The sequence below is a fragment of the Phaethon aethereus genome (assembly GCF_964289735.1).
Source record: "Phaethon aethereus genome assembly, chromosome: 6".
NCBI lineage: Eukaryota > Metazoa > Chordata > Aves > Phaethontiformes > Phaethontidae > Phaethon > Phaethon aethereus.
In genome coordinates, this window is record NC_138580.1 from 18,207,800 (window position 1) to 18,229,365 (window position 21,566).

The 21,566-nt window shown below is 62.4% G+C and overlaps 2 protein-coding genes across 2 annotated transcripts; one reads left to right on the forward strand and one right to left on the reverse strand.

The window, feature by feature from the left end:
- Positions 1-4,492: 4,492 nt before the first annotated feature.
- Positions 4,493-6,251, forward strand: CDK5R2 (cyclin dependent kinase 5 regulatory subunit 2; the record flags this gene model as incomplete). The annotated part of the gene is made up of 1 exon (XM_082001838.1): positions 4,493-6,251. One exon carries the CDS (start codon positions 4,493-4,495, stop codon positions 5,450-5,452), a length of 960 nt encoding a protein of 319 aa, XP_081857964.1. The 3' UTR covers positions 5,453-6,251.
- Positions 6,252-14,189: 7,938 nt separating this feature from the next.
- Positions 14,190-18,244, reverse strand: FEV (FEV transcription factor, ETS family member; the record flags this gene model as incomplete). Its single annotated transcript, XM_082001507.1, has 3 exons — positions 14,190-14,701; positions 17,130-17,204; positions 18,193-18,244. The coding sequence occupies 3 exons, from the start codon at positions 18,242-18,244 to the stop codon at positions 14,190-14,192; spliced, it is 639 nt and encodes a 212-aa protein (XP_081857633.1).
- Positions 18,245-21,566: the final 3,322 nt, after the last annotated feature.

Below are 21,566 nucleotides of genomic sequence, written 5' to 3' on the forward strand. Positions count from 1 at the left end.
AGAGATGTGTTTCCATGTCGATTCAAGGCCTGGCTCTGCCTTGCATGGTTTCCACCCGGAGGAGCTGCGTTACTCTGGCTCTCCAAGCCATTCCCAGCACTGCCGTTCAGCAAATGGCAGGATAAAAATAGCTTCTCTCCAGGGGCTGCAACAGGGCTGCTTGACTCGGTTGTGCTCTGCTCTGCTCTGCTGCCTGAATGCAGGGCTGACCTCGGAGCAGGGACTGCACAAGCTCCTCCAGCCATCTTTTAGATAGGAACTGCCCTGCACCCTGAGCCACACTAAGGGGGTATCACAGGGCAAGCCCGGATCAGCTTTGGTGTCTATGGAGCCGCAGCTGTAGCCCCTCGCTCTTGAGAACTGGGAAGGGGAAAGATGGAGGGGGACCAGGGATAGAGAAGGGAGAGGTGCCTGGGCTGGGGCACTCAGAAGCACAAGCAGGTTTCTTCTCCCTGGGTGCTGCAGACAACCTGCCAGCCAGGTGGTCAGGGGCTTCCCAGCTCAGGCAGGAGATCTGCAGGAGGCTGTCTGCCTGATGCACGGCTTAGGAGGGCGCAGCACCAGAGCTGTCAGACCTGCTCACTGGGAGATGTACCAAGACTGTGAGCTCCATCTCGGCGGGTAAAGCAGGACAGTGCAGGAGCTGGCTGGCCAGCTGCTGCCAGGGAGACAGTCCCTTTCCCTGCCTGTCTTTGCCAGTGCAGACAGACCACAGCACAGCAAGTGAGCTATTAAGGAACAGCTCCAGCCAGCCAGCAAACACGTGCTCATTCATCATTCTGGAGCAGGCAGGGGGACATGCCAGCTGCTTTCCGCCAGGACCCCTCACAAAGACCAACAGCTCAGCAGCCTGGAGGGAAGCTGGGATCAGATTAGGGGGCCCAGGACCCCTCAAAATGCCTTTTCATGTCCTGGGGGTGCTGGAAGACCTGCCCTGCCCCAGGCTGGGAGCTTGTGCATTTCTGAGCCCCAGCCCCAGCATGGCAGCATCCTGCAGAGACCACTTGGAGAGGACGTGAGGGTTGGCATGGCCAGAGCTGCACAGCCTTGTGCAGGGGGAGGCTCAACTCAGGTGGAGCAGAGTGGGAGACTGGCTGCCCGGCACTCGCAGGGAGCTGTGTGGGTCCTGTGGGTGAGCACTAGGTCTTCTAGAGCTTTTGCACAGTACTGACTGGTGTTACCCCTGCTCCTCTCCCCTGGTGCTGCTGTCTCTCTGCCTGTCTCCAGCCCTGGAGCCCACTCAGCTGTGCTGGATACCAGAGTGCTCCAACTCCCCATCTGGAACACCCCTGATTCAGGACAGGGATATTCATTTACATGGCCCAAATTAGGGGCCTGGACAAGAAACCACCCCTTTGTTGGTGCTAGCATGTGGCTGAGGTACGTGTCCTCCTGGCTAGAGTGACCCTTAGTAGCAGGGGATCTGTCTATGCCAGCAGTGTCCCAGCAAAGCCACACCACCAGCAGCTGAAGATTTGGCCAATGGCAAGAGCCTGAGAGCAGCTTTGAGGCTGACCGTGCCTGGAGCCCCACTCCATTCCTCCCTTGCATCCAAGGGCATGTCATTCCAGATGCCTGGGGCGGGAACCCCGATTCCCTGGGGAAGGGAAATGCTGCCCTCCCCTCCTGCTTTGTGCCTTTCCCTGCCAACTGACCATTTACAACCAAAACCTAGAGTAAGAGCCAAGCAGAGATGGCCCCAAGGACATAGCTTGAGCTAGGTCATTGCCTGGCAGCCTCAGGGCTGGACCCTGGAAGAGTAAAACTGAAGGGGGGGGGGGGAAGGTCCTCCTCTTTCACGTGGAAGAGCGGCTGCCTCCCATGTAAGCTGCAAAGCTGCTTCTTTACCTGCATAAGAAACATCCTGCCATTCTTTTAGGGCTCAGGTAATTCCCTAGTGCTCGCAGAAAGCCCGTGCTGCTACCAGCAGCGCTGGCTTGGGGAAGGACTATGGGCTTGCTGACCTCCTCTGCCCCAGAGCTGCTCCTGCAGCGGGACACAGGCAGCTGCAGGCAAGAAGGGAATAACTGGCCCTGGAGCTCTGCTGCTGCTCATAGACGAGGCCTCAAGCTGCATCGCTGAACAGCCCTGGGCTGGATTTTTAAACAGGCTTCAGCCAAATCGCCCCTCCCGGGAGTGGTGGGAGGTGCACACACGCTGAGCTGCTCGGTGCCGGGAACCGCAAGCCCAGCTGCGGGAGGCAGGGGAGATCTCTAGCCTGGTCCTCTGTGTAAAAGGCTGCAAAGCCCTGCTCGGCACCCCCGAATACAAATAACCATTCTTAATGAGTTTGGGGAAGCCAATTTGGGAGAGCTCACATAGGGAGGGGGTGGCTTCATGTGTTTCAGATGAAGCAATCTGAGAGCAATTTTACACCAGCAGGAGCAAGCAGTATGCAGGAAGGTGCCTGCTTCATCACCTGCAAAATTCAGCTGTGGGTTTCTGATGAGACTGTGTTTGCACACCAGAAAATCAGTCCATTCTCAAAAACACAGAGACCAAAGATCACAAGCTCCTTCCCATCCTCTCCCTAGGGCTCCTCCATCTTCTCGGCTAGGTTGAAGCCAGCTCTGTGTATCTAAAGGTGCTGACTTAATCTTCATCAGGAACCTTGTCCTGATTTTCTTCCTCTCTATTTGTACCCTTTTACCAAAGCTTCCTGGTTACTTCAGCTCAGCCTAAGCTGGCCTTGGGTAAGTGATGCTGGCCCAGATCCACTTTTGATTCTGTCTACTCCCAAAGCAAACCTCTGTGTCTGTGAGTCTGTGTGCATATGTGTGTGTTCTCTGCAGATCCCACTGTGGCCTCCTGCAAGGAAACAGCAGGACGTGGCTGGCCACAGCACAGGATACGTGGGAATGGGGCTTTGCGCCTCTTCCCTGCCATGGCACAGGGTGCACAGCCTCTTCCTTGTCCCCAGATGTGGCACATCAGCCCCAGGCATCCAGAGGCCCGTCTGGAAGTCTGAAACCCGTCTCTGAGCCTGCGCTTTCATTGCAAACACCTCCAGCATCATCAGCAGCGCGGGGCGGGGGGGCTGGCTTAGCTCCTCCTGGTTGATAATTCATTACTGTCTGTTAGCCCGGATCCATCCAGCAGTAGCTACATCCTGGCACTGACGTGTTCATTTCACACATAAAATGCTGTATCAAAATGCATCATCGAGACATTCTCCCTGAAACCTTTCCCAGCTGCCTCCCCCAGTGCTTTACATGCAGGAGCAGTCCCGGCAATTGGGTCGCTTTTTTCCTAATGGATGCCTGGCACCTGCCGCAGCAATCAGAGCTGCAGTATCCATCCTCCAGCTCGTGAGAAATACAAGGGGGATCTTCCTGCAAGGAGCAGGGAGGCAGCAAGCAGAGGGTGCAGGTTTCATCCATGATGTGCTCGGATCTGGAGAGGGAGAAGCAGCCTATGTGCACATGGCTGGTTTATGGCATAGTGTTTTGCAATGATGCTGACGTGCAGCATCTCCTCCCTCCTCCCCTGAGGGCTCTGGGAGCCCTGGGCAGGAGGGCTCACTGGTCTTGCCTTGAGGACCTGGAGGAGGCCCCTTCCCCTTTCTCCAAGGTCCCTGACTTTGACGCGATGCTGGTGACCGTCAGCGTGGTGCTAAATATCGCCTCCAGGGCTGCGTGGGAAGAGGCAAGGTGGGTGGGGGACCCCACACTTGCACAGCAGCTGCTGGGGGGGGCTCCCCCCAGGCTGGGTGCCCCCTGACTCCCTACAGACCCGTACCCAGGGTGTGGCTGGTTCTCAGGAGAGCTGGGGCTCTCCCACCAAGCTTAGGCCCTGCATGGTGACTGTGGAGTCACAGCCAACCTTCCCCCAGCCTCAAGCCTTCTCCAGTTGCCCCCCAGCACACGCTTACAGTCTTCTTGACCTTCACCCCTCCTCATCCTCCGCTCTGGCTTTTCCCAAGCTCTTCTTCCCCACTATGTCTCCCCTAGCACCGTTTGGGGGGGGGGGGGGCTCTGCTGCTCTGCTGCTCTCCCTCACTTTATAGGTAAGAATACAGAGCAGGACACAGGTGAGAGTGGCCAAGTTCAAAAGAACCCCCCAGACCCTTCCTGTGCCCCACATCCTCTGTGGGCCTCCCCGCCCGCGGGGCTCCGCCGCCTCCCCACGTCCCTGCCGCCGACGAGCTGGGACAGCGGCACCGGGAGAGCCGCCCCATCGGTGAAGGTCACGCCGGGGCGGCGGCCGCCCGGCAGAATCTCGCCGCGCCGGGCTTGCCCTCCCCCCGCCGCCCACCGGCGAAGGGGCGGGCCGCACCGGGGGCCCGTGCGGCGGCGATTGGCTGGCGGCGGGGAGGCGGGGAGCGGCGGGGCCGCGGCTGGCTGCAGCGGCGGGCGCGGAGCCCAGAGCGGGCGCGGCGGAGCATCTTCGGGCACCGCGGCCCCGGTGCGGGCCGCCTCCCCCGCAGCCCCCGGCCTCCTATGGGCGGTGCCGGCGCCCCGGCCCCTGCACGCCCGTCCCGCTCGGCGTTAGCATGGGCACGGTGCTCTCCCTCTCCCCCGCCGCCTCCTCGGGCAAGGGCGGCGGCGGCGGCGGGGGGCTGCTGGCCGACAAGGCGCCGGGAAGGGTGCCGGGCAAGGGCGAGAGCCGGCTGAAGCGGCCCAGCGTGCTCATCTCGGCGCTCACCTGGAAGCGGCTGGTGGCCGCCTCGGCCAAAAAGAAGAAGAGCACCAAGAAGGTGACGCCGAAGCCCGGCGGAGGGGCCCCGGGGGGGGGCCCGGGCCAGCCCGACCCGCTGGTGGTGCAACGCAACCGCGAGAACTTGCGCAAGTCGGTGGTGGGGCCGGCCGACAGCGCCAAGCAGGGCCCGCTGGCCGTGCCGGTGCCCACTGTGCCCTCGGCGCCGCAGGAGCTGCACCCGGGCTCCGGCGGGGGCAAGCCGCCGCCGCCGGCGGCCGGCAGCCGCGCCCCGGGCTCCCCACGCCGCGTGGTAGTGCAGGCGTCCACCGGGGAGCTGCTGCGCTGCTTGGGGGACTTCGTGTGCCGCCGCTGCTACCGGCTGAAGGAGCTGAGCCCCGGCGAGCTCATCTCCTGGTTCCGCAGCGTGGACCGCTCGCTGCTGCTGCAGGGCTGGCAGGACCAGGGCTTCATCACCCCGGCCAACCTGGTGTTCGTCTACCTGCTGTGCCGGGAAGCACTGAGGGGCGAAGACATCGGGAGCCAGGCCGAGCTGCAGGCCGCCTTCCTCACCTGCCTCTATCTGGCCTACTCCTACATGGGCAACGAGATCTCCTACCCGCTCAAGCCCTTCCTGGTGGAGGGCGACAAGGGGCGCTTCTGGGAGCGCTGCCTGGGCATCATCCAGCGCCTCAGCGCCAAGATGCTGCGAATCAACGCGGACCCGCACTACTTCACGCAACTCTTCCAGGACCTCAAGAGCGAAGGCGAGGGCGGAGACGGGTCCAAGCACTGGACGATCAGCCTGGACCGTTAGGGAGGTACCGGGCCCCCGGCGCCGGGGGCGGAAGGGGCCGCGCACCGAGGGGCGGGGGACGCGAAGGACTGCCGGATTCTCCCCCCCCCCCCCCGCATCTTCCTCGCCTTCCCCCCTCCCCGGCCGTCAGCCCCACGGAGACGCTGCCTGGACCCTCCTCGCTCCGGATCCGGCCGCTGCCCCCGCTACCGACCCCAGCTGGGGGCTGCGCTCCGGCACACCGGGACGGGCGAAGACCGGGGAGTGGTGGTGGGTGGTGTCCCTCCCGCCTGCGCGGTGGGGAGAGGGGGAAGCTGCCGAGGAGTGGAGGCTCCTGGATGCGTTTTCTCTAGAAAAAAAAAAAGGGGGGGGGAACCGGAGCTGGGGAGTACCGGGGGGTACCGGGGATCTCCCGGGTGCCGCGGGGCCCCGGGCGGAGGGTGCCGGCGGGCGGAGCGGGCCCGCGGAGCTGTCCCTGGTGCTGGAGCCGCCGCGGCGGAGCAGACAAAGACGGGGGGGCGGGCAGGGCCGAGGAGGCCGCGGGCTTTCGTGTCGTGGGCGCTGCTTCTCCCCGCCCCGCGTGGGGTCACGGCCCCCCATCCCCCGGGGCATGGGCGTCGCTGCCCCTCGCCCTGCGGGAGCAGCCCGATTGCCCCTTTGTTCGAGCCGCTGGGGTAACCCCTCCCCCCTTCCCAGTGTGCCCCCCAAAACTGGGTGCCGATGGGGTGAGCACCCCCATCCTCCCCCCTTGGCGTGCTGCAAGGAAAGGGGTCTGTGCCAGAGGAGGCCTAGGGAGCCCGGGGGGAGGGGGCCTGCTGTGGGGGTGGGGGTCCCTCTCCTCTTGCTTTGCTTCACTGGAGAATAAAGAGGTGGCCTGGATGGGCCTGGTGGTGGCTCCCTGGACTTGCTGGGCTGTGGGGTGCAAGGGGGACGGGGGGGGCACCCCAAGCTCCCCAGTCGTGCCCCCTCTCCTTCCCAAGAGGGATTGGGGGGATGGTTCTCAGAGGGGGTTTTACTCCCCAGTGTGAATTGGGGATCAGAATCTCACACGCTATTTGTTGTGCCCAAGGCCAGTCCTGGTCCACCCGAGTGCTCCTTGGCTCCCTGTGAGCTTTCCTGGCCTCCTCCATTCCCGATGGAAATGTCTGATGCCTGTTTGCCGCACTAAATTTAACTAGGATCCCACAGCCCAGATCACCTCCTTTCCCCCCATCCCCTAAAGCTACCACCCCCCCCCACCCCCATCTCTGCTCTGCAGGGCCAGGCTGCCTTCCCCAGCAGCAGCAGCAGCAGGCTGTGGGGGCTGCGTTGCTAGCCTGGTTACCAGCCCTGTTCTTCCACAGAACCCCAGGGAGTGGGGTGAAGGGGAAGGCTTTGCCTTTCTCATAGCTGGTTGCTATGCTTCAGGCTACTGAATTTGCTGGGGCTTCTTTAGCAGGATCCCCAGCACACGCCCTCCTGTTGGGATCTGCATCCAGTGCTCCCCAGCCCCCCTGAGCCAGGCGCTTGGGCTCCCCTCAGCTAGGAAGAGCTGTGCTGGCTCTGCAGGTCATGGAGGGTAAGCTGGATTCTCTCTACCTTTGTGTGCATCAGCAGAGCTGCTAATTAGACCCAATCTGGCTCATTCAGGCAAAGCTGTGCTGCCAGGAAGACAGCACAGATGTCCCTGTGACAGGGGCTGACCTGGCAGGGTGCTGTGCAAGGCTTTTCTGTGGCTGCGTAAACCCACCCAGACCTGTGCTGCTCCCCTCCTCCCCGTGCCTAATGGGTGCTCTTGTCCCTGCCTTTAGACTGACATTTGTGTGACCTTATGGTGAGCTGACTGGGCCAAAACATACTCATGACCCACCCCAAATTTGGCCATATCCACGTCTTGTGCTGGGGAAGGTAGCAGCCCTGACTTACTCTGGCTTAAACTGAGGTGGAACTGGACCCTTAGAGGTCCTATAGGGAAGCTGGGGGAGCCCTATCAGTGTTTGGCAGAGAGGGAAACTGAGGCAGGGGTAGATGAAGCAGCATGCCACAATCCAGCAGGAAGGGTCTGCAGCATCGCAGGGTAACACCCAAGCTGTAGGTGCTGGCTGTTTCCATCCTGAGCTGGGGGTGTTTGTCCAGTGATCCCCCCTACCCCAGCCATGGGGTTTTTACAGAGGCTCATCTCCAGAGCTGAACAACCTGCCAGCACTGGTGGAGGTTTCCCACCCTGCAGATCCCCTTGGAGACACTCTCAGGGTCCTTCCAGCCTCCAGCCCCAGCCTTTTAAAATGCTTCCAGCTGCAGCCAGGCCATGTCCTTCCCCTCCTCCCTTGTGTTTCATTGATTAAGAGTGCTAGGCCTCATTGGGGGATTTAGGAAGAGCTAATTGCAGACTGGTAATTGAAGACAGCCTGGAGTCTCTGGAAATGTCAAGGAATGAGAGATGAGCTTAGATGCTCCCATGCATTTAAATATGCACCGTTGGCTCAGCTAGAGCTTCACTGAGGGGCGAGATGTCTGGTTTTTCCTCCCCCAGAGGCCCTTGTAAAGCTGCTGTGGAGGAGAGCGGGGCAGGGGGAACACTAGCCTTTCCTTGCCTGGGAGCCTCTTGCTCTCCCCAAGGCAAAAGGGAGGTTTGGGGGGGACACAAGCTGGGGGTGGGAATCCTCAGACAGACTTGGGAGCTTGGCATTTTCCCTCTCAAAAGCTGCGTGCTTTAACCTGCCAGGGAAGCCTGGGCTCAGGAGCCAACTGTGGGGCAGCAGTAGGGAGATGGATAGATCTTGTCCCCAAACTCATGATTCCTGCAGCCACCCGGTGCTCCCCGAGGAGCAGTGAGGGGCTGAGACCCTCTCAGGAGGGGCTGGGAAGACCTCCTCACTGCCAGCCGCAGGGCCCAGCAGTGTCTGGGCTTGCAGGGATGGGGATTCACATCAGGTTTGGGACTCAGCGGTAGAGCAGCAGCGCCAAGTCAGGGATCCACCACCACAGGGCCTTGGCAGCCATGTCCTGGTTTGAAACGCCACCAGCAGCAGCACATCTCCTCTCCGTGCCTCACAATGGATGCCCCATCTGCTCCACCCCATGTGCAGCAGGGCAGGTGGCCACAAGCTGCACGGTGCAACTTGTGGTGGGTTCAGCCCCTCCTGCCCCAGGGAGGTCTCTTCTCAGGCAACAGCACCCTTCTCTTGCTCCCCATGGGTGCATGGGGCTGCTGGAGGCACCCTGGGTGGCAGCGGGTCCCCAGGATGCATAGTCACCTGTGAAAGGCGGGGAGGGGGCTCTGCCCAGAGCTTGTAGAGCAAAAGCTCTGTGGGACTCTCCTTGCCCTGCTGCTGTGTCTGCAGAGCAAACTCCATGCACGGGATGCGCTGGCCATGGCACTGGAGCGTAAAGGAGCTGCCAGCCTGGCAAGCTGTGCCTCCTCCTGCCGGACAAACAGTGGGGAAGCAGTGCTCTTGCTATTAAGAGTTGGCAGCATCTCCCAGAGTGACTCGGAGCTGCTCTGTGGGGAGGAAACTGCTCCGGATGATGCAGACCCGGTGCCCACGTGGCTGGTGAAGGACCTGCCTCAGCCCAGCTTTCTGTGCAAGCTCTTCTGAGGATGGATAACATGTTCCTCAAGGCAGATGGAAGTGGGAGGTCTCTTTTCTGCCTCTGTGGGAGCTACTTGGACACTGGCTCCATCGCAGCTTTGCGCTGTTGCTGCTCTGCTGAATTGGGGATGACTTGTGGTTGCAGGTTTCTGGTCCCCTTCCTGCCCCATGGCATTTTGGTCACAGCTGCTGGTGGGATGTCTAGGGAGGAATACATGGACAAAGTGAGCCAGGGAGATGGCAGCAAATGGTAGAGAGAGTATGAGGTGTCCTAGACTAAATTGACTGATGAAATATTTGTACCCAGGGAGGGGCAAGACAGCTGCCACATGGTCTCAGTCGATGGGGGATGCATCCAGGCTGGGGTGGGAACCTGCAAGAGGCTTTGAGCCCTGCCTGTGCCCAGGGTAGCCGGTGGCAGGCATGAGACTGAGGGAGATGGGACAGCAGGCACTTTGGTCCTTACTGTAGCCAAAACATGGCCTGTGGCATGGCCTGGCTGGTGGGTGTGGGACTGAGGAACACAGACTGGGGACAGCTCTGCACCGAGAAGCTGGGGCAGGTGGAGAAGGGGAACCAGGTGCCTCGGAGCCCTGCTGTGATGGTTAATCCTTCTGCCATGCAGCCTGGCAGAGCACAGGGCTAGGGCTGCCTAGGCTGGGGCATTACCTCCAGCCCACAGAGCTGAGCATGGAGGTTACCCTGTGTTGTGTCCCCTGCCTGTCTCACGGTCCTGTGTCACCCCTGAGGACCGAGTTGCTTGGGGGATGGCCAGGCAGCACCAAACTGTGGCCTGGGGCAGTTGTGGGGTGCCTGCCCCAGGGAGTGAGTGTCCCCCGGGCTGGACCGGGTGCTGCTCCCTCATCAGAAGTCCTGCATTAGAGCGTAATCTGGCATTAGCGCATTAATCCAGCCCTCCCCGCCGCCCAGCCCCTGCTCTCAGCAGAGTCTGGCCCAAGGTCTCAGCGTACAGTTGGGCAGGAGCAGCACCAGGACACTGTCTCCCCTCGCCTGAGCACCAGAGAGCAGGCAGCGGCAGGGGCAAGGTTTGGGGCTCCATCCAGAGCATCCCTGTGTCTGGGGAGGGCAGCAGGCAGGGAAAAAAAACAAAAGTGCACGAAGGTCCCCCCTGAGTGCACCCAGGACGTGGGGGAAGAGAAGTCCAGGCCAGGAGGGGTTTGTGGTGGCGGTACGGCCCCAGCCCCGAGGACGCTGGCAAGGGAGAAAGCAGCGTCTTTTGGAAGCATCACAGCTGGTTCCTTGGAGGGGCTTCATGAGGGGTTTTGGAGCCTGACTGCCTGCACCTGCGGGCTCCGGCGGAGCCACACTAAGTCACGAAGCGCTTTGCAGGGAGCCAGGCCAAGGGAACGTCTGGAGAGAGGGTGTGAGTCAGCAGCTTGGGGGTGGGGGGCCGAGCCAGGAGCCAGCGCAGCGGGGATGCGGGGAGGAGGACATAGGTGGGAATTGGGAGAGCTGGAGGGAGAGCAGGGGTGGGCAGGGAGGCAGCCCGTGGCCCCCCAGACAGATGTGAACTGGCTGTGCTGCGAAGGATCTTGCCAGCATGAGAAATGAAGCAAGCGGCGACGTGGCTCTGCTGAAAGAAAAGAGGGGATACTCCTTCCCCCTTCTGATCTCTTACTGTGGGGCTGGGAGGCTTTGGGGGAGTTGGAGGGGTCTCCCCACCATCCTGGCAAGAGGCTGAGGCCAGGGCAGGGCTCAGTCCTGCCCTCTTGCTGGCTAAGCAAAGCCAGAGACAAAGATACTGTTTTGGTTTTTTTTTAAGTAGGAATAAACCTTCTGCCTTTAATCACAAGGCAGCCGAAGAAACTGCCAGGCCACGTGTTCTGCTCCCTTGCTTTTCCCAGCACAGGCTGAGGTCCTTTGGGACCATGTTTCCCCATCTCACCCTGGACAGAGCACCCAAGGACTCCCCACAGGTAGGTCTGGAACCCACGGGTGCACCGGGCCCACGTGCCCTGTTGCCAGTCACCGAGGACAGGCTGCCCACCCAGCTGGTGCACCCCACTGCCAGGGACAGTGCTCCCCCATCAGCCCCCCGGGCTGGGCACCCCCGGTTGGGGGACGATGCTCTGCCGGGAGCCGTGCCGGGCTCGGCCCCGCTCGCCCATTGGCAGGATTTTGCTGCAGTCTGCTCCGAGCCAGCGGTTTCGGTGACTGAGGAAAGCGGCGCTGCTGGCGGGCTGGGTCATTCGGGGCTCTGGGGAGGGGGAGGCTGGGTTGGGTGGGAGGTGAAGCTCTGTGCCCCGCTCCGGTAAAGAGAACCTCGCGGGGGGGGGGGGGGCTTGCTCCCAGTGGGGCCTGGGGATGGGAGCATCCCAAGTTGCCATGGTGACACTGGCTGCATCCTCAGGCAGGTGAGAGCATCACTGGTGGAGTCCTGCATGGGTCTCCCCCAGCTTCCCTCCTGGCTGCCATCCCTGGGGAGTGCAGGGCTGATTCCTGGCTTTTGGGGTGGCACTCTGGGGACAGAGCAAGGGGACCATGCCAGGTGAGCTCAGAGCAGAGCGAAGCAAGCCCTCAGCTGCAGCCTGTTGCATTGAGGGTGTGCGGTGGTCCTCCCTCTCCCAAAAAGGTAGCTCCCCCTTTCCCCAGCATGCCTGGCCTCTGATCCAGCAAGAACCCGGACTGCAGGGCTGGGAACGAGAAGGGATCCGGGCTCACCTGGGCTTTCCTGGTGCAGGCACTGGCAGAGGGAGAGGAGGGACAGGAGCAGAGGGGGGGAGCTACTAGTGACCACATCCCTTAATCCATGTGTCCTGCCCTGCGTCACGCAGTTACCTAAGCCCAAAGCAGACTCCCCCAGCGGGGGCACAACCCCCTGCCCCGGCTCTGAGGGAGCCCACTATGGCCAGCACCACCCCCCTGCCCTTTTGCCCTTGCAAAGCCAAGCTGGGGAGGGGGATGTCTCCAGCCCAAGTGCTGGTTGCATGGAAGTAACTAGTCCTTTCCCCGCGACTTCACCTCCTGATGTTCTTGGGGACCGGCTCAGAGACACTGGAGGGGAGGTCCCCCCCAGTCCCTGCAGCTTCTTTCCCATATGTGGGCTCCCTGCTGGCAGTATCAGCCCCCCGCCCCCACAGCCGGAGCCCTCCCCTCCCCAGAGGAGACACTGACATCAGATCCCCCTCTCTTAAGCTGATTAGAGCAGTCAGGGCACATCCGAGCAGATGCCACCAAGGCTATGAAAGCGACCAGACCCTGGGGTGATGCAGAGGGGGCAGCATGGAGCCCCCAGATCTAGGGGCTGCTCTGATCTTGGGGGCACAGGAGGAGGAGCTGGGGGTGACCATGCCCTCCGTGGTCTGGGTGATTGCACAGCACCCTCCTACACATCCAGTCTGATCCCTGCCGTAAACCTGGCACCCAGCCCTGGCACCCTGGACCTCTGATGGTGGTGGGATGGGGAGCACAGCCTCAAATGGGGGGGCAGGCAGAGGGCAGCCCCTGACCCCACACCAGCCACCACGGGCACCAGTGGATCCGTGGGCGTATTCCTGAAGCCAGGCAAGGAGTGCTTCTCGGCTCACCCTTGCATCAATGTCACACGTGAGCCTGTCCCCACAGCTCGGGACCTCCCCGCTCCTGGCACAGCACAGCCCAGCAGGGACACCCACTGCAGGATCAGGCCATGCTGGGCCCAGTGCATTGCCCCGTGCTGGCTGCACATGGCTCTACAGGTCACGAGATATCTGGCTCCTGGCATCCCAAATTCCCCTGGATGATGGCAGGGTGGCAGGTGTCCCGCCAGGCCAACTGCATCTTCTCTTTACCTTCAGCTGCCACATCCCCTTGCCAGCCTGGGAATAAGGTATGTGGCTTCCCTGGAGGGGTATCTCAAGAAGCCCAGAGGTTTCCAGCTCTGCTCTGCCTCTTGGGGGCTGTAAGAGCTGGAGGTGATGCCTGGAGAAAAGGTGATGCAGCAGGGTGGCCGCATCCTCCCACCCCAACCCTGCAGGTGCTCTGGCTCGGATGGCAGGGGATTTGCTGGGTGGTTTCCCCTCTCGCCAGCCCCTGGCAGACACGAGAGGACACAGGTCACAGCACCTCTCTTTTATTGAAGACCAATCCCTCCCCCCTGCCAGCGCAGAGCCCAGCACGCCCGGCTCTTCTGCATCCACTGGGCCAAAGTCCTGCTCCGGAGGATGGGGACACTTCCTTGGACCTGGTGGGGACCCAGGGCTGCCCCTCAGTTCTTGGGGCTCACAGCCCTGCTGTCATCCCTTTACCTGCTCCGCCTCCCACCCAGCCTTGTCCCTGGGGATGTGCTCACCCATGGAGGGTGTCCCACCAAGCCCTGCCTGTGAGTGGCTAAGGCCACAGTAAAACTGGAGCGTTAGACTTGGAAGTGGCCGGCAGGACATGGGCTCATGTGCAGGGTGTCGGGGACTGTCCCGCTCTGTGGCGTGGTCCTCGGGCACTGGGGAGAGGGCAGAGTTGCAGGGGACAGGCTCTGCTGCTTCTGGGGTCTGGCAGTGCCCCCCACAACTGCCCCTGGCACCTCCAACCCCAGAACCCTGACCTGGGCAGGAGTTAACCCATGAAGGGCGTCTGCTTTCCAGACCAAGGCTTCTCCTGTGGTCTGGAGGAAGCCACCATCAGCAGGAGTTGTAGGAGGGATGGAGGAAAGGAAGGCTTTGGAGACAAAAGTGGGGCACCAAGCAGTGGCAAGGAGGGTCCCCTTTCCCTGTCCCTGCCCAGTGGGACCCTCACCCATGGACACAGCTGCCCTGGGACCCCAGCTCCTGACTCCTCTCTGCAGGGAGAGGGGAGGGCAGGCACAGGCTGAGGGCAGAGCTAGGGATTTTCATGGGGTGGATGGCATGTTGCAAAGGAAAGGGAGGGCATGGTCCCTGCCAGGAGGAGAGAGAGCCCATGGTTTTTCCTTCCATTCACACCCTGCTTTAGGTATCCACGTCAGTTCCCAGGATCATGGATCCCTCCTCACTCTAAATTTAGACGGCTTCTCTCCTCCAGCCACCCACATCAGGGAACCAACCCAGCTACCCTGCAAGCACCCCTCGCCCCCCACACCACTCTCCAAATCTAAAAGGGGGCAACTGAGAGCAGGGCACGATCCCACCCCCCCATCCCTCCCTGCCGAGCTCCCCAGCTCCACAGCCCCATGCTGCCAGGGATGGGGAGGTCCGCCTGGCATGGCCGAGCCTCTAATGGTAATGGTTGTTCATGTTGTTGAGGTGGGAGGCTGCCATGGCGCTGAACGGGGCAGAGGGCTGGAGACCGTGCCCAGGGTAGAGGGACGGGCTGGAGCCAGGCCAGTAGGAGAAGCCAGCTGGCGTCACCCCCGAGGTCATGAGGTTGAGTTTGGAGATGCCCGAGAAGGGCAGCGGGGCCAGGTTGCCCTGAAATTTGTAGAGGGTGTGATCGGGGGCAGCCGGCTGGCACACCTGCGCCAGCCCGTGGAAGTCGAACTTGTAGGCGTAGCGCTTGCCGTGGACCTTGGTCATGATGTTCTTGTCGTAGTAGTAGCGCAGCGCCCGGCTCAGCTTGTCGTAATTCATGTTGGGTTTGCTCTTCCGCTCGCCCCAGCGCCGCGCCACCTCGTCGGGGTCGATCAGCTTGAACTCCCCGTTTGTGCCTTCCCAGGCGATGCAGTTCAGGTTGGCTCGGTCCGAGAGCAGCTCCAGCAGGAACTGCCACAGCTGGATCTGCCCGCTGCCTGCAAGGCCGGGCCCCAGAGAGGTTAAATCTCCCTCTCAGGGCATGAGGAGAGGGGCAGGATATGCCCCAGTCTCCTTGACCCCCTGCTGTGTTGCCCCCCTCCCTGACCCAGGTTTCAGATGCACCTCATTGCACCTTCCCTGCTCTAGAGGCACAGAAGATGGTAAGGAGGTTGTGTCTCCTTTGCAGCATCCCTACCCCACCCTGGCCTCCAAGCAAGAGGAGGAGAGAGTGCCTCTGCACCTCAGGACACGGTAGGAGTGCTCAGAGGTCAACACAGGCTGCAATGGGTCTGGACCCAGGGTCTCCACATCCCTCCCACCCTCATTCGCACCCCACTGAAGTCGAATACCTGCTCATTTGTGTGAGTATCTGGCCTGGTTCTTTCATCTGCAGCCCCAAGCAGGAGGTAACTTGGCAGTACCCAGATCTATCCCAGCACCAATATTCCGCACTGCCACCTCTGCTTGAAACCGGGCTGGTGTCACAGCACAGCCCCTGCCCAGCTCTGGGGGCACTGTGCCTGGCAGGGATGTCTCCATGGCAGGCTGAAGTTGGGGTGCAACACTGCTCTGACCTGCACCCCTGGCAGGCACAGGCAGGTGTAGGGGAAGGAGAGATCAGGACAGGGCAGGACCTGCTGTGGCTTTGAATCAGGCACCACTGTTCCTATTTCCAGAAGAAAACTGTCCTCTCAGAGCCATGGCCACTACACCTGCAGCTTGCACTGAGGAGCACCCTTGGTGGGTGCCCGAGATGCCCATGTGCCGGGCTCTGCACACACAGGAGCCTGGCACACCTGGACATGCCCATGGTGGGGCTCAAGGACAGGATCCGCTGAGTCTGGCCAGACGGCACGAGAGAAGAGGGTCCCTGGACATTAGGGTGACGAGCAGTCCCACCTCTGGGACCCGGCCGCCCTGCAGAGCAGCCCTGCACTTAGCTAGACCCCCCCAACCCCCCCACTCCCTCCCAACCAGCACCCCTTGCACATCGCTGCTCCTGACCCCTGCAGCACAGGCTCTTCCCACAGCAGAAAATGTCTTTGCATTCCACCCTCCCTGCGCTTTTCTGCCACTATTTTGTCTAAAGGCACGTGGATCCCATGGCGAGGTTTAGCACCCACGACCCCTGCAGCAGGCAGTCCCGCAGCTCAGCTGCCTTTCCCACAAAGAGCCATCGTGTCCTGCTTGCTTCGCACCCACCTATTTTATCTGGTGCCCCCCAGTTCTTGCTCTGGAAGAAACAAAAAACAGCCGTTCCCCATTCATCCCCATCCCACCAAACCTCGCTCAGACATCCCGATCCAGGCAGACGAGCCCAGGTCTTTCCAAGGTATTGCACTTCCAAATCCCCCATCCTGGGACAGAGGTGGGGGGTCTCTCCTCTCTAGGGTACATCTGCACCCCTCGCCTCTTGTCGATCCCTGCAGCTCCCACCCCGCACTCCTGCTACCCCCCACCCATGGGGTTCTGCACCCCATGCAAGGAGGGCAGGGAGGTATTGGGGGTGCGGCTGGGTGGAGGGGCGAGGTTCAATCCTGCCTGCCTCAGGGTGCTATGCTGCGGCGCCCAGCAGCTCCCTGAGGAAACCTCCAGGAATCCAAAACGGTCCTTCTCAACACAGCGCAGCACACAGAGGATGGCTAGGGCAGAGTCCGCAGCACAGAGGCAAAAGAGCACCCGCCTCCCAACCGCAGCTTTGCACCCCCTCCCATCCCTAACCCAGGGCTCCCCTTATCCTGCTCAGAGCACCCCCTGACCCATCTCCTTGCCAGGCAAGCAAGCTACATAGCCCAAACGCCACAGTGCTGGCCCCGTGGCTGCCCGATGACCGCCCCTGCTGCGTTGCCCAGCAGGCTGCTCCCTGGCCAGCCCTTGGCCGGTCCCCGAGACCCCTGGGCGGCTTTACCGGGACGGATGGCCCCGGCTCTCGGGGATCCATCACCCCCCAGCCGAGCCGTGCCCTGCCCGAGCCCCAGCCCTGCGCCGGCAGCCTCGCTCCCGGTGGGCTCTCACTTCACGTTCCTGCTCCCAGGGACAGGTTCCCCAAGCCCGGATTAGCTCCCGCAGTTCCTGGGCTGGCTGGCAGACCCCCCTGCTCCCCGTAGGGTTTCGGGGGGCCCGGAGGCGCTGGGCACCCCGCTTCCTTCTTCTGCAACGGGACGGCGGCTCCCGGCCGTCGGGGCTCGGCCGCTCTCCCGGTGGGTTCCGGCGGCGGGATGCTCCCAGCCCGAGCCGCCCGCAGCAGCGGGGAGTAGCGCTCCGTGGTGGCCGTATTGCGCGTGGGCAGTGCCCCGCACACGGACGGGAAAGGTTCCCCGATGGCTGCGGGGCGGGGTGGGATGCCTGTGCCCCGGGGGTGCCCGCTCCGGGCGGGCCGGGGGGAGCGGGGCCGGTCCCGGGAAGGGGCAGCGGGGCGCTTACCTTTCTGCACGCCCGGGCTGAGGGACCCCCACGCCTGGCTCTTCCCGTCTTTGAACAAAGTTTCCCCAACTGGATCTGGGGGGCAAAAAAGGGGGCGCGGGTGGGGGTGGATGTGGAGGGGTGGGGGCCGGGGCCAGGCGGGACCGCGACCCCCCGGCGCCCACCCGCGGAGCAGCCTGCCCGCAGCCCCCGGGCCGCTCCCCCTCGCCTGCCCCGCCGCCGCGGCGAAGCCAGGAAACGCGTCCAGGAAAAAGGAAATCCGATTTCCGACCGAGCCGGGGAAGCTTTTAAATAGGAATAGAAAATCTCACAGGCTGGGGTAGGGAGGAGGGATGGAGAGAGGAAGAGAGCTGCGGGACAGGGGGAGAGGAGGCGGGTGGGGTGGAAGGATGGGTGGCAGGAGCGGCGGATGGAAGGGAAGGATGAGTGTCGGTGTTTGGGGAGCGGACAGCTGGGGAAAGGAGAATTAGATCGAGAGATGGATGGAAGGAAAGAAGGAGAGATGGGTGGGTGGATGGAAGGACAAAAGGGAGGATGGGTGGGTAGATGGAGAGAAGGATAAGAAGAAGGGGAGAAGGAAGGGCGAGAGGTGGAAGGATGGAAGAAAGGGCAGGTAATGGGTAAGATGGTGGAAGAACGGGCTGGTGGAAGGGACGGAGGATAGATGGAGGAGATGGCCACTAGCAGGGGCAGAAAGAAGGATGGAGGGACAAGTGGGTGGGGTGGAAGGATGGATGGAAGCACAGAGGAAGGATGGGTGGGTGGAAGGCTGCGTTGGAAGGACAGAAAGATGGATGGAGGGATGGAAGGACAGGGGGACAGTGGATGGGTGAAGGATGGAAGGGGGGATAGTGTGCAGGCATGGAAGGCTGCAAGGGCAGCTGGAAGGAAGGAGGAAGGGATGGTTTGGGTCTGGAAGGCAGGAAGGGGGGATGGACAGAGGGAGAGGGGAAGGCAGGGTGGGCGCTGGGGGGAGACGGGGCAGAGAAGGGCCCCGGGGCAGCGGCAGGGCAGGGTGGCCGGGGGCCGGGGTGCTGTGCTGTGCACGGGGGTCCGCCCGTACCTGGCAGGTACATGTTGAGCAGCAGTGGCACTGCTCCGGCGCCGTGTCTCATGGCAGCTGTGGGGGTGGCCCGCGGGCTGCATGTTTTAATATTCCTGCCCCTATTATTATTATTATTATTCCACTTTATCAGGGAGCAGCTGATGGCGAATAAATGGCAGCGGGATGGGCAGGGGACGGGCAGGGGCCGGGGGAGGCGGGGGAGGGGGGAGTTTCCAGGCAACTCGCAGGGGCTCGGGGCCCCGGCTCCAGCAATTTCCTCCACTGTAATTAAAGCGGGCGCTGCCCCCCCCCACTATCGAGCCCGCATCAGACTTTAATCACGGCCGCGGGTTTCTATGGAGAGCGGCTCGGGCCGCTTCCTGCCTCTTCCGCCTCCTTAACTCTTCGCAAACACATCCCAGCTGGGAGCGGGGCTCGGATGCTGCCTGGAGACCTCCCGGGCTCGGCCTCCCACCACCGCCACCAGCATCCCGCTCCCCGACCCGCACAGCCGGCCAGCGGGCATGGTGGTCCTCACGCTGCCGACATCGCCTGATCCCTCTGCACCTCGCCACGTGGCATCGTCCCGCCTGCCTGTCCCGCCGAGCCACCCATGCTGCTGGCTGTGGGGCTCCCTGCCGGCCCCTTCCCCAGCTCCAGGGTCCTCAGCAGAGTCCTGGGGTCCCCTTGCAGCTCCCAGAGCCCTGGGGTAGCTCAGCTGTGTCCCCACCAGCTCCGGGACCCTGATGCTGAGGTCCCTTTACCATGCCCAGAGCTCTGGGGTGGGTAAGTGCATCTCCAGCAGTCGGTGGCACCAGGATGTACCACAGCTCTGCCACATCCCTGGCTTCTCTGTTCCCTTCTGGACAGTCCCTGTTTTGTGGACGGTTAAGCCTGTGACCATCCTGGAGTTCCCAGCCCTCTCCTGATCTCTTGCCCATCTTTATTAGGACCTATAGAAGGTGGGTGACCCCCCAACACCCACCCAAACCTGCATGGACCCATCTCCATCAGCTTGTCCTGGGCAGCCCTGGGTGTTGTGAAGATAGGAGGGCTATTAGGGGAGAAACTTGTAACTGGGAAAGGATCTGGGGTGATCTTGGCTCCCAAAAGACAAATCTGTCCAAGTTTTTCCTCATCACTCATGGCTTCAGCTGCTCCATGCAGCTGCAGTGTGCTGGCGGACCCTCCACCAGCACCCACAGCTTGAGGCAGCCAGGCAGCGTGCCAGCAGCGGGCACCAGTTCTGCTCCACGAATCCAACACCGTACAGCCAAGGCGCATGTCAGCCCATGACCTCTCCTGCGGCATTTCATTGATGTCTAGTAAAAGGATGAGCACTCACACCGGACATAGCTGAATTTCTTGAAAGTGGTCATCACGAGACATGAATCTGATGGAAACCAGGGTATGGTCATGCCAGACTCATCGATATTATACTGCAGCCAAAATGTGCCCTGCATAAAAAGAAGCTGCAGTGCTCAGCTGGGGTGCCTCAGGGCACCACAGCCCAATGGGGCTGGTGGCTCCTCCTGAGTAGGGGTGTCCAAAGGGCTTAGGAAATGGGGTCTCATGGATGCTGAGCCAGGCTCCGAGTCCTCCACTCCTGCTGCCCACCTCCATCAGAGACAGAGAGCAGATGCTGGTGGGAGGAGACATGAGCAGAGCCCACGGTACTCACCACTTCCCCACCAATCCTGTTTGGATGTAACAGCCCTTAAAAAAGTTTCTCTTCCCCCAGCTTGTCCCCTGAGCTCCCCTGAACCCCCTCACGGGGTGTCCCATCTCCATGCAGCCCAACAGCCCTGGCTGCTCCCCCCATCCCTCTCCTCCCCAGTCCCCCGAGCCCCACCGCCCATCATGCAGCTCTCCCAGCAGCGGCTCCGCAGCCTCCCAGACTTGCTTTCGCTGCCTGAGTGACTGGAACAAACCGCAGGCAACGGAAAACAAGCCCCGGAGACAGCGGGGTGAGGTGGGGAGCGGGCTAGACCCACCAAGGCCCTCTCCCCGCCGGCAGCCCCGGTGACCAGGATCCTCCTGCAGCAGACCTGCATGGCAGAGGGCATGGAGGGGGGGGTCTGCGCTGAGGGACACCGCCATCAGCCCGGAGTCGGGGGAGCAGTTTGGGATCAGGATTAGGGCTGTGGGAGCTGGAGATGGGGGGCTTCAGAGGGCACTGCGGGATGGGGACTCCTGAGTCCCTGGGAAAGCCAGTGGGTGGGGGGCTTACAGTGGGGTGTGAGGGGACCGAGGCCTTTGGCTGACCTGGGTGTTGAGGGGTGCAGAGGGGCAGGGAGTGTGGGGACCCCGGAGCTGAGGAGCCCAGTGCCCGTGTGGAGCTTTGGGGACCTGAGCGATGTGACCCCAGGTTCATGGGGAAGCTGGAGCAGACCCACAGGCTGTGGGAGGACAGGGTACAGAAGGAATACAAGGAACAGGGGCCCAGATCCATGGGGGAGCCAGGGGATGGGGCTTGGGGTCCGTGGGGGATCTGGGAGATGAGGGTTCAGGTCTGTGGGGCTCCAGAGGACGGAGCTCGGACACGTGGAGCGCCCAGCTGGCAGCAGCAGCAGGTCCCTCTGGCTGCACGCCCGCAGTTTGCCCCCCAGCCCAGCGCTCTTCCCCCAGCCCAGGATGGAGCAATAAGGACCCCACACTTTGCCGTGACCCCCACCCCACCCGCGTCGCAGCCCTACGCGCAGGTGCCCGGGACAACTTCACCTGTGCGCCGGCGGTGTGGAGCAGAGCCGAGCTGACGTGGCCTTGGGCTGGCTGCAGCCTGGCCGGGTGTGCAGGAATGTGTTTGTGCAGGGGGAGAGGCTGGCTGCCGTGGGGCCGTGGCGGGGTGGGGCCAGCGGGCACACGGAGGGGACAGGGGAGGGCTGGGGGGCACCCCACAGCAAGGACACCCTGCGGGATGGGGATGCATGAGGTGCCGGGGCTTTTTCATGGCACGGGTTGGGGTGCAAGGGGAGAGGGGACGTGCAGGGCACGCATGGGCACGCTGGTGTGCACGCTCGTGCGTGCGGTGCGCACACTCACACACATGCACACGCTCACACACGCTCCAGGGCTGGGGTCTCTGGGCACACCAACCCCCAGCCCAGTCCTTCCTGGTCTCCCAGCACCCTCCTGGGGCACCCACAGCCCCAAGGCCAGGTGTGCTTGTAGCAGGGGGACCCAGGCGTCCAAGCCCCCGGCACTCTTCCACCATCCTGTGGCTTTAGAGGGGATGCCCTGGGCGTGGGGAGCACCTCAGGACTGGGGGCCTGTGCCCCAGGAGGGCTCGGGGTGCCAGAGCAGGATGGAAGAGGAGGAGGAGGCTGGGAAAGGGTGCTGGAGGAGGAGGAGGAGGCTGGGTGGGGCTCCCAGTGTGCCCCGCTGGAGCCGAA